General features: G+C 40.5%; 1 protein-coding gene across 1 annotated transcript; it reads right to left on the bottom strand.

The window, feature by feature from the left end:
* Positions 1-715: 715 nt before the first annotated feature.
* On the bottom strand, positions 716-4,690 carry svip (small VCP interacting protein). The gene is made up of 4 exons (XM_067234372.1): positions 4,087-4,690; positions 3,741-3,791; positions 2,299-2,412; positions 716-1,696 (listed from the first exon to the last, which is right to left on the bottom strand). Exons 1-4 carry the CDS (start codon positions 4,147-4,149, stop codon positions 1,682-1,684), a joined length of 243 nt encoding a protein of 80 aa, XP_067090473.1. The 5' UTR covers positions 4,150-4,690; the 3' UTR covers positions 716-1,681.
* Between the last annotated feature and the right edge of the window lie 8,189 nt (positions 4,691-12,879).

The raw sequence follows: 12,879 nt of genomic DNA, 5'->3' as shown, positions 1-12,879 counted from the left end.
GTACCATACATGCATACATGTATTGAGTCAGAATTGAGTTAAAAGTACGAATCATTAAAATCAGCATTTCAGCATTGACTTCTTTTGGCAGACAAATATTCATAATTTTTTATTCACTGCAGCAGTCATGTATTTTTAATCAACTACTGACCCCATGAGGTAAGAAACGGTAGTGTCAATTCTTTTTGGAACGCAGTGGCTCTGACAAGGTTGCCTATGTAGAAACACCAACAAATATCAAATTACCTTGAAAACGTGGGGCCTATTTCCACAGGGGTCGACATTAAGGATTGTCCGATTGTCCGTGTGTTACAAGTGGGTTGTAAGTGACTATCCTCACCATGAAACAAGCAAGAAAATTGTGTTTGTAGTGTGTATGTATTCACATTGAAATTCAGACATTTATTTGAGCCCCGCGACTGTATGGATTTTTATTTAGTGTTGCAAATAACCTAGCCCCGTGTCAGAATGTCAAAAACACAAGAATTTTTACATTTTGGTGATGTTTTGGAGAGTTAATTTGGCACTTTGGGACGGGTGAGGATTTTGTTGTTGTTGCGAGCCCTGCCTGTGAGCTTCATCTTCTCAGCCACTCCTGCAAATGAAGATGAATCCCTGTTCCTCAGAACCAGAACAAACACAACCAGCCACTGAAGACAGTAGGGAACAGCATTCTAAGAGATCCAGAATCAATAAGAGCAACAACATACTGAACTGAATGTAATTCAGACTGCAATTTAATTTATTTAAACAAATTACAATGGGTTGACTTCCTGCCTTGCAAACAGCAGAAGCACCTTAAGCATCAGGAGATTAAGGAAAAGAACTCAAGGAAGGTACAAGATAATTCAAGTGCACACAACGTTTCAGAAATGTTTTCCTTCCATTTCAGCAGCGTCTTACTGCAGGCAATCTCAATCCATTACCATCACTGCACAAGTGTTGCCATCACCACCAACCATGCACCAGCAAATATTTGGTCTTAACCTGGTATTCCACAGTTACAACTTCACCCTCAATCAAATGAAGCAGGCATATGCTTCATACAAGATTTTAATACTGATAAACTAAATATATAACTAATATTGCACAATCATAAGAAAACCAAAACACTAAAGCAAAAGGTGTATTATATTGGGAAGGTCACATTTCAAAACAAGCAGTGAGATGCAACTGTAAACATTACTTTTCAGCAATTTACAATTAAAATGTTGTATTCGGACCACGGTCATTGAATATTCTTCATAGCTTATACATTTTAAAAGTAAAATATAAATATGCAAACTGATGCAAATATTACTAAAATTGTAGTATGAAAATTACAAAAGCACTGTGGTATAAAAGCTGTAGTGTTTACTTTGACAAGCAAGCTAACTGCTTCTGTTTATGGATGTGTAAGAAAGATTTCCAAAGCAAGGGTATGTGCCCTGGGTGTTTCACTGTTCAACTGATTGGCTTGTGTCTTGGCATTAGTTAGTCAAGTCCCAAAATGTCACCTAGAATATCAGGCAAGAAGGTTCTTTCCGTAAGAGACGGGCAAACACTTTTCTAAGCATGTGCCTATGAAAGGTTCAGAACAGATAGCTTCTCAAAGGTTTATTCAAGTCGACTGGTAGCAATGCTGCATGTTGAACCACCCTTAGTGTACTTGCAGACTTCAAGGTCTTCTCCATTAATGTCCTCAGCCCACCTGCCACTGCACAAACACTTGATTAAGGAACTGATTGGCCATAGGAAAGCAACTTTTAAAATGGCTTTCTATTACGACAACATAAATGATTACAAATGTTCATGGTTATAACCATAGATATATATAAACACTGGATGTCTCGTCCGCGTTGCCGGACAACGAAGACGAACGTCCGCACATGGCGGCCATCTTGCTACAGTCAACTCGCTCACCCATAACATTGTGTTGATGCTACATGTACTTTTTAAATGACCATAACTTGCTCAACCGATTTTGAAACGGTTTGGTTTGTTATCAACGTCAGAATGCCACTGCATACTTATGAATAATTATGTTATAAAAAAAAAAAAATAGAATAGAAGTATGCAGTGGCATAATGACATCTCTGACGTTGATAACAAACCAAACCGTTTCAAAATCGGTTGAAAATTGAGCAAGTTATGGTCATTTAAAAAGTACATGTAGATTCAACACAATGTTATGGGTGAGCGAGTTGACTGTAGCAAGATGGCCGCCATGTGCGGACGTTCTAGACTCCACCGTAAGACATCTAGTGTTTATATATATGTATGGTTATAACAGGTGTGTTCGATGATTCTAAGACTAACCTTTAGCCCTCCACCCCCGGAACTGGAAGTGTTCATCGCCTGTTTCTCAATTTCTTCCTGTTTCTTTTTCTTTCTCTCAACTCCTTCTGGGTTTTTGACCCCCCTATAGGTTGTCTGAAATAAGATAAAAGTTAAAGGACAATAGAAATGATCTTGAACTTTTGACTTTGAATGTGTATAATAATCTTGACTTTGATAAACACAAATACTATTGCTACAGCTTTGACATGCATCGTAAGCAAGACCTGGCCTGACATACTGATATAATGTCGGGTAGATAAAGTTGTGATATCATGCCAATTAAACAAATGTATCTGGAAAGAACAGCTTGCACATATAGTCAGCCATGAATGTGAAAGCCGCAGTTTGATGGTGTTGTGTGCTGTCATTAACAGCATGCTTTGTGTATCGTTTTCTGGATATTGTATTCATTCAACATACAATGTTTCTGTGTGACAAAAAAAGAGGTAAACTTTCATGTTCAAGTGCAACGCATGATAAGAATAAAGTTGAGAAGGGGTGGCGATTTAAATTAGTTAGATACTATTGCGTGAATAACAAATGTCCGAGGAGGAACCAGCTTTGAAAGGGTTGAACTGCCAAAAAACTGCTAATCCTTGGGATTCTACACATTCTTACCTTGATAATTTTTTATGTGGAGACATTCGTCTGTGACTGGGGTATTTCTGGACAATGGTACAAAAATACCCACCACATCATAAGAACTCCAATGTGATTTACCACTGCATCCATTGTTAAGGTTTCAACGGCACCTGAACACCAGATGGTTTGTTACACATATCCATCTGGGAAGTTGTCCTTGGAAACTGTTTGGAATAGGGCAGGCACTTGGCAGGTGACTGGGTGAACCACCTGTCTATCACCATCTATCATGGGCTAACTTCAACCATGCCCGTGTGGTCTAAACCACTGTGGTTGAGGCACAAACGAATAGCTTGGAGATTGGCCAAATAGATTTTCTCCTGGTCGCGATCTTGCAGCTGTCTCACAAAGGCGAAGACTAACTGAACTCAACTGAATGATTGCAAAGCACTGTTGTACATCAACTCACATTGTAAATACCCTGCTGCTAGCAAAATATTGTATACATCAGGTCGTTTTGAAGTTTGACATCTTTTAAAATATTTTGCATTCTAGCTAGCTCTATTTATGTGTTGGCTAGTAAAGTTGTCCACTGGTTGTAGACTTGCCAATAGGTTCAGCTTTCCCCACCTAACGTTAGGTGGAATCTGGAAACCACTTCAACCTTCACCCCTTCTCAACACTTCTTCCTCTGAACAAATTAAATTAAACATCCGAAGTCCTCCTAAAGGACCATTTTCTTCGATACGGAGGGATACAAGGGATTATGGAAATGTTTTAGAGATGTTATAAGGTTGTCATTATTATTTATAAAGTGGCGGTATGCCCAACCAACCTACCTCCTTCTGCCTCTTCTCAGCTGCTTCTGCTAATTGCCGTCGTCTCATCTCCTAAAAAGCAAATAAAAGTCACACACTATAACACTGCCACCGTTTCAGACATAAGAGTGGATGCGTCTCATTAAAACGGTACTCAAAAATGTGACCTGTTTATATAAACTAAAATCAGAATGGCAGAGCAAATTTAACTTTTGTTAAGTTTGCCAATCTGGTTAACAGTTTAATAACAAGTTATGTCACGCACATAAATGGTAGAACTTACAAGGTGTAGTAGCCTAGACTACATGAATAATGCTAAATTAGGCTCTGTTTAAAAGCTGCTGTACGCCTTGAAACTTCAACTTACTGGATCAGGAGTCACCACGACGTCGTCTGGAGCTCCTCCAAGGCACGGTAAGCACATTCCCATACTTGGGTATTTCAGCAAACGTGATCAACTCAATGTCAGTTGTATTACATTAGCTAGTTAGCTAACTGTGATGATACTGTATCAGCTAGTGCTAGCTGGTGCTTGAGCTAAATTCGTTCGTCAATTTACAAAGCTAGCCAAGAAACAGACAAGTTTTGGCTACTAAGTTCTGTAGCTAGCAAGAAAAGAAGCTAGCCAGTTTTATCAAGCGAACGTTACCGTATGGTTTGGGTTAGACACTCAATGCCGACAGCATCAGCAGCTTGTACAGCAACAACAAGTGTGCTAGCTAACTAGCTGGCTACTAGTAGGCTAACTCTAATACTAGCTACTGTAACAAGCTGAGGTGTCTCACTCAACTCACTCCTGTTTACCAGGTCTTCGCTTAAGCCTAGATTTGTAGCGACACTACTATCAAAATAATTGCAAGCTAGATATGCAGCTAATAATTAAGTTGCTAATGCTAACCTCTTGTTCCAACGTCTAGTCATTTTGTATTTGCCCTGGAGAGTGTTACTGTAGTGCTATCGGTAGTAGCTCTGTGTGGCTCTTTTTCTTCGTCTTTCCATTGAAATGGCAGATTGCAACCAACATTGAGAGGCGCATTACCGCCACTTACTGTTCGGGAGTGTGATTTCGGCGGCCAATTACTCAACAAAACAATTAGCGATATATAATTATCCACTTCCCGGTGTTGTATCACCCGATGCATGACTCTCTGGATTGGCACCCCCTCGTGGGAGCGCGCGAATCAAAGAGTGAAGGATTTCGTCTTGATATCGCAATCAAACGAAGGGGAGACAGAAGTCTCACATTATACTGTCTTTGTTATAGAATACTTAATACTAATGGATAGGTTCAAAGGCATGAGATTTTAATGCAGTTAGCCTGCGCGTAGGGTGGGTTACACAGGTCGAAAACAACAACCTTCTGATCCAGAATAGGCTATCAGCTGTCCTGAAAAGGGACCAAAGGTTCACATGCCTATAGCCTACAAAAGACAAGTACTAAAAACCATGTATCAACTAAGTATCAACATCAAAAGAAATGTTCTCACCATCAAATCCTTTTTTAAGATAGGAAATATTACTCTTATTGTTTAAGTCAATGAAATAAATAAAGGAATACAACAAGCCTGTCGTGAAATGCACCCCCCTCTATGGTCTGTTCTGTATATCCCAGCATCAAATGATTCTTACTGTACACTGAGGGCACTAGTATGAGTAACCACAGTAAGTTTCAGGCATGTGACACTTTCCTAGTCAGGGTTAGCAGGGGGTGCATTTCATGGCAAGAAGGAATACAACAAGCTTGTCGTGAAATGCACCCCCCTCTATTGTTTGTTCTGTATATCCCAGCATCAAATGATTCTTACTGTACACTGACGGCACTAGTATGAGTAACCACAGTAAGTTTCAGGCACGTAACATTTTCCTAGTCAGGGTAATCAGGGGGTGCATTAAGCCTGTCATGAAATGCACCCCCCTCTATTGTCTGTTCTGTATATCCCAGCATCAAATGATTCTTACTGTACACTGAGGGCACTAGTATGAGTAACCACAGTAAGTTTCAGGCATGTGACACTTTCCTAGTCAGGGTTAGCAGGGGGTGCATTTCATGGCAAGAAGGAATACAACAAGCCTGTCGTGAAATGCACCCCCCTCTATTGTCTGTTCTGTATATCCCAGCATCAAATGATTCTTACTGTACACTGAAGGCACTAGTATGAGTAACCACAGTAAGTTTCAGGCATGTTACACTTTCCTAATCAGAGTTAGCAGGGGGTGCATTTCATGGCAAGGAGGAATACAACAAGCCTGTCGTGACATGCATCCCCCTCTATTGTCCGTTCTGTATATCCCAGCCTCAAATGATTCTTACTTTACACTGAGGGTACTAGTATGAGTAACCACAGTAAGTTTCAGGCATGTAACCCTTTCCTAGTCAGTGTTGGCAGGGAGTGCATTGCACTTACATCAAATGGAAAACAAGGCCTGCCATGAAATGCTCTCCCCCTGCATACGTTTCTTCCCTATACTCCATTACGTACTTTTAATACATTTACATTAGGACATTCCCCCGAGGCAAGTAGGGTAAAGTGCCTTGCCCAAGGACACAACGTAATTTATCGTGCCGGGGAATCGAACCGGCAACCTTATGATTACTAGCCCGATTCCCTAACCGCTCAACCACCTGACTCCCATAATAATGCTATTAATCCCATTATCTATTATATATCGTATATATGGTTTGAATGACGAATTTTAAGGATTTTGTGTTGAAAATAGCATCTGATATTTACACAGATAACCGACATTCTTCTCTTGAATTCTATAACAAAGAAAGTAGAATGTGAGACTTCTGTTTCCCCTTTGTTTGGTTGCGATATCAAGACGAAATCCTTCACTCTTTGATTCGCGCGCGCTCCCGCGAGTGGGTGCCAATCCAGAGAGTCATGCATCGGGTGATACAACACCGGCATCCATAGGCTAAGAGTTTACTTCAAATCTCCTTGCTAGTCTCCCAACCATTTCCCCCTGTGTTTAGTAGTCCCCCCATGGATCACAAACCCTTCTTAACTCACTAATCCTAGCTCTGGGTATACGGCCGTTAATCAAGTAATTAATTCATTATTAATTAGTCAAGTAACCCTAACCATTCTGATTATCCTCACTTTGGCATTTTTTATGAGTTCATGTTTCATGAGTTTGGTGCCGTTTTCCCCAGAAAGTACCACACTATTAAACCAACACAATAGTCCTAATAACTGTAGCCTATTTTAATATCATACTTGACCCAATCGGGATTGAAACTCCACCCATGCATCCCAGTCATGTCAAAGGGCCAAGCGCCAGTTCCAGTGCGTAGCTTCATGGGGCGGTCATAATGGTTCACTGTTTGGAATCATTTAGCAATCATCCGATGAATAGCTAGAGGACAGAGACATGCTATGGAAGTTAAATGCCATGTCGTCTTCGGTAGTTTCTCAGGTAGGTTAATTAGCTTGAGATCCGAAGAATGCTATTTACCTTTCTCTTCTGTGGGAATCGCTAACTTTAAATTTCAAAGTTAGGTAGAATACAGTGTATAGAAGTTGTCCCACCGCCCAAAAGCAAGAGAGCAGGTGGTAATGTGTATCTACCTGTTAATTATGGATAATGTGATGCTCGAGTAAACAATCCTGGGTTGGTTTGTTTATAGACATTTGGACAAATACGAAATATAATGTGCCAGAGTCAGTATATGTGTAAAATGTGTTAATGCCGTAGCCTATTGTTTTTGCGGTGAGACTAAAACGAGTAAAACAGTCTGTTTTGCGAGGCTTTTATAGAGATACATCCACGGGTCTGTCAGTGTCAAAGTTGTAGTATTACATTGTAAAATTATTATTTAATGCATACAATACAAATGAAGTTGTTTCTACTTCGTAAAAAATCAAAACACCAAATAGTTCGATTTTATAAAGCTGTCCATCAGTTTGATATATTTGATGTAAAGGGAAATTATCTCAATTACACCACGAAAGTAACTCAAGTTCAGGCAGAGTGACATTGATAGTTATGGCGATATAATACTCGATGAAATCATTGTTTCTTTCAATAATACACAACACAATAACACTACACAGAGTGATGTTGATCAACTCAGTGGTTGCAATGTTTAAATTTTTAATGGCATTATTGATTGCTATTTCATGATAATAAACAAGTTAAAGAGTATGCTGTCATGTTTCTAGAGTAGGTTGAATGCAGTCACTTAGGCTGTTGCAAACTAATGCTTTCACTGTTACTCATTGCTATGATTCATGCACACACTTAAACCATATTGCCATTTAGGCCTAAATAGAGTGCAGCGGAAATGTGTGTCTTAAGTCCCAACCAAAATTGTATATTTTGAATAGATTATTCATGTACCAGGAAGTTCAAAGGATTTTCCTTCTCACCAATCGATATTTGCTAATGGCAAACTTTTAACTGTACAGTAGACATCGAGCATGTTTGATTCAAGCACCATTAATGACAAATGCTCTTGAAATCATCATTTTACACGGTCTCCTCATTTCAACCACATCTGAGGAGACTCAAGAGGGAGATGTGATTGTTGATCCTTCAGAGCTTTGTTTATAAAATATTTTTCCTGAATGCTTTGCAAAATAAGTCATACCTCTGAGAGCAGGTCTGAGTCACGCTGTGCCTCCATTTCAGAGGCATCTCGTTTCCGCGAGCCTAATGAGGCCGAACATAGAGATGATCATTACGTCCTCTCAGAGTGGGAGGATGTAGACACATCAACACATCCAGGTGCCCATAATGATGTTCGTGGACTCAGACCTTGCGGCAGTGCTTACAAGGGCTAAATAAAAGTAAAACAAAACATACATATGATGTCATGAATAAAATGAGTTTTAATTACTATGTGATTTACAAAGATAGATTTGCAAGGATTGCATGCAAGAAGTCCTATGGCGTGTTCTTAGTGGCCCAAAGATTTGCTAGGCCTACCTTAGGCCAAACATCTGGTATTGGGACTATTTTTGTATTGGTAAAGGACGTGACCTGCGTGTCAAACCTGCACGACAGGTTTTGACCCAGGTACAGGTCAGACCTGAAATTGGTCTGTATATGATCTTTTCATGGATGTAAGCCTTTCCTAATTTGGTGGGGGAAAATGCAAAAGAAATTACATTTTAGAATTTCAATGTCTGGCACAACATATCTACAACTATGGTCAACCATGGAAATGTTGAGCAAGTAAAATATCTGAAAACATGTTTTAAACTATAATGAGCCCCTATGTTTGCAATGGTTATTCCCTAAGTGTACTTCCACTGTAAATATTTTAGCAGTTGGAAAGTTCAAAGTACTTATGAATGTATGTATGAGATAAGAGTTGATTAGGAAGCCAAGTTATTAGAAAGACCTATTGTCCACCATTAGTGTCATGTATCAAAGTCTTTTTGATAAGTGTTAAACATTTATGAGTCCAGCAATACGAGGAGTATTAGAGTGGTCTCCTGTTTGGGCTGCTGTATCTAAACATATTCACCACGTAATCCTATAGGTTTTCATAGGAAAGATGATATATGAGTTAAATATATTCAGTTAAGCAGTTCTCAGGAGAAGTTTCCAGCTACAATAAGAAAACAAAAGAAAAATACCCTGAAAGAACAGGTATGTGTGGCTCCTCTTTTGCAGAAGCATGTCACGAGGAGAGCCATCTCACCCAGCTGTTACTGGTGCAGCAGGACCCAGGGGCCAGAGGGGCCTGCCTGAGCCACTCAGTCTCCTGGAGCTCCTCTCTGGACACCAGCGCTCACACCGGGGATACCGAGCTGGACTCGGGTGAGTCTCTCTCAAGGAATCCAAGATGGCCTCTTGCGTTTTCAGTAGAGCCTAACCGCTGTGCTATAAAACTGACGACGCCGTGACAAGACCGACAATGACGCTGTTTGTCATCGGTCTCCCTTTGCTGTTGCATCCCCCTGGCCAGTGTCAGGATGGCATGAAGTCCTCTCTGTCAAGAGACAGAGGAGTCATCAACAATGCCCAGCTCTGTGATACCTGTCTGAAAGGAAGTGTATGAGAGGTTCTGTCAGGTTACTCTGAGCTAGTAAAATAGCCATATCAGCAAATTGCACTCTTAACACTGAGTGCTAGAGAGAGACATCAATGGTAATGCTTTTAGATGGCTTGATATGCTGTCTTGTGGCTATGGGTGCTGCTGAGAATGAAGACTATTTCAACAGGAAACTACATTTTTTAAATCAATGTAAAGGCATTATGTGGAAAATGTCAGCAATTTGCCTGATAGACTCAAGCTCTTTTTCAAATGAAGATTCATTTTGTGCCTTTTATTCTGAAGAGCAATTTGGATGGTATCTTATGTACGAAGGTAAAATAGGGTCTAAAAGATTTGCAAGTGCAAAACTGAATATGAACTGACTGACAGGGATCAACTGAAGCAAGTGCACGGTTCGCTAGCCAATCAGTTGAGAGGATTCTGGTCTAGGGACCACACCCCCCAAAGCCCCGCCCCATCCCCCTCCTGCCTTGCCTGAAAATCTCTGTCCGGCATTGAAAATCATTTTGAGCCTGATTTGGCAAAGAAACAGGGCCAAAAATGTGAGCGAGTAAAATTGAAAGGCCAAATGGTGAGCTCACAAAATGTAACGGCGAAGATTCAAATCTTTTCTGCTCTTTCTTTTTGTGGTGGGGACTGTTTTGATCTAATGATCAACTCAGTCATCCGACCAGTCTTTCCAGATGTGTAAATCAAGGTCGAATAAGCCTTATTATGCGTTATTACATGTACTAATAAAATGCCCATGTGCCTCCCCAGTGCATGGCTCTGGATATGTGTAAAAAACCATCTGGAGAGTCAACTTACTGCACTAGATGTTGTAGCGCGTCATGACCACGTGAAACACTAGATGGCAGTAAAACCTTTCCTGAAACTTGCACAAACACCTGACCTACATGTGTAAATGAAAAGATAGAAAGTGGTGGAGGTTTCTGTTTTTTAAGGAGTCACTTTTTAAGAGCTACTTATTTATGTAATTATTGGCCCAGAAGCTGAGACATAATTGCATTGCAGAGTGAAATGTAGCAAGGTGGCATGCGCTACATTTCCCACCAGTCCTCCATAAATACCACAGCAGTGGGAAGAGAAGGAACCTGCTGAGCTGTGAGGAAGCAGATGGTATTAATGTCTGTGACTCCAGACCACAGACAGAGATTCTCAAAGTAGGCGGGGGGGTCAGATGGCTGAGCGGTTAGAGAGTCGGGCTAGTAATCAGAAGGTTGTTGGTTCGATTCCTGGCCGTGAAAAATGACGTTGTGTCCTTGGGCAAGGCACTTCACCCTACTTGCCTCGGGGGAATGTCCCTGTACTTACTGTAAGTCGCTCTGGATAAGAGCGTCTGCTAAATGACTAAATGTAAATGTAAATAGGCAGACTTGAATGGAATCGTTGGGCTATTGAGACTACGTATCGGTAATGGGTATGCCCTTGAACAGGTAATGATCATGTGACTGCCAAAGAATGAAACGGAGGTGACTAGGCTCCACCTTCCTTTGTGACAATGACCAACATTAAATCACTTCTGATGGAGGGATGCAGCTGTTCTGTCCCAGAAGAGATAAGATCAATGACCTTGTGGAATTAATTTTTGAAAAAAAAACAACAAAAAACAGTTAAAGCACATTTATGATTCTGAATGAGTGGATGTTTGTAGTATGTTGCAATGGTCTACATAGAAGTATTGCCACACAGGTGTCTACTTGGAAATAAATACAGGTGTATACAGTTGATTATTAACAGGTGCTCTCTCACCCTGACTAATGTTCTAGTAAACTTTGAGATTTTGGTCTATGTTGACATGAAGTCGACTGCACATCCATGATGCGAATCTCCAATGCCACCAGATTAGGTGTTCTATCGGATTGAGATCTGGTGACTGTGGAGACTAGTACAGTGAACCAAGATGTTTAAAAAAACAAACAAAAACAGTTTGAGATTATTATAATAATAATGCCTTTTATTTTTATCCGCCTTTCAAGGCACTCAAAGACACCGTACATCATAAAACACATGAACTAAACAGTATAGAAACACAAACACTACTACTAATCAGTAAAAGTTATTCTGAACAGATACGATTTTGTACGATTTTTAAACGGGCAGATGCAGTCCGACTGGGGCATATGCAATGGTAAGGAGTTCCACAATTTTGGCGCTGCACCAAAATAATTTAATTAAAAATTAGAAGCGGCCAGTGTGAGCTTTGTGACATGGCACATTATCCTGCTGGAAGCAGCCATTAGAAGATGGGTATGTGGTCATAAAGGAATGAACATGGTCAGCAACAATACTCAGGAAGGCTTTGGCATTTATACACTGCTCATTTGGAACCAAGGGGCCATAAGTGTGCCAAGAAAATATCATCCCTCACACCACCACCACCACTACCAGCTTGAATTCTGACTTTACCATCTGAATGTTACTGCAGGAATCGTGACTCATCAGACCAGGCAAGTTTTTTCAGTTTTCTATCGTCCCATTGTGGTGAACCCGTGCAAATTGTAGCCACCGTTTCCTGTTCTTAGCTAAGAGGAGTGGTACACAGTGTGCTCCTCTGGTCAAGCCCATCTGCTTCAAGCTTCGATGTGTCGTGCATCCAGAGAAGCTCTTCGCCATACAGGTACCTTGGTTGGAACAAGTGGTTATTTTAGTTGCCTTTCGTTTTTTTTTTATATATGTTTTGCTTTTTCGATTTTGATAGTGACAGTCGAGACAGGCAGGGAGTGAGAGAGGGGATGACATGCATCAAATGACCCACTCTGGAATTGAACCCTGGCCATGGAGTAACGTCTAAGCCTATATGGGACACGTTTGACTCGAACCAGTCTGGACATTCTCTTCTGACCTCTGCATCTGATCATGCAAAGTTTCAAAATCACTTTTAGAAACTTTTCTTCCACATCTGATGCTTTGGTTGAACTTCACTGGATAATCTTGACCATACCATATTCACATGCTGAAATACAGTTATACAGGTGTACCTAATAAAGAGACCAGTGAGTGTTTTTTGAAAGCAAATTTGACTGTTGAATACACGTCCACGTCGAGATTATAGTCTAAGGTTCTGTTTGCGCCTTGAAAGCTGTCCTTAGCTATTTTGACGGGACAGCTCATGTATTTGGAGCAATAGTCGAGGTCCTCACTGATCAA

The sequence above is a fragment of the Osmerus mordax genome, chromosome 4 (genome assembly GCF_038355195.1).
Source record: "Osmerus mordax isolate fOsmMor3 chromosome 4, fOsmMor3.pri, whole genome shotgun sequence".
NCBI classification, from domain to species: Eukaryota; Metazoa; Chordata; class Actinopteri; order Osmeriformes; family Osmeridae; genus Osmerus; species Osmerus mordax.
The sequence above is the reverse complement of the archived record's forward strand: the minus strand, read 5'-3'. Positions and strand labels throughout refer to the sequence as shown.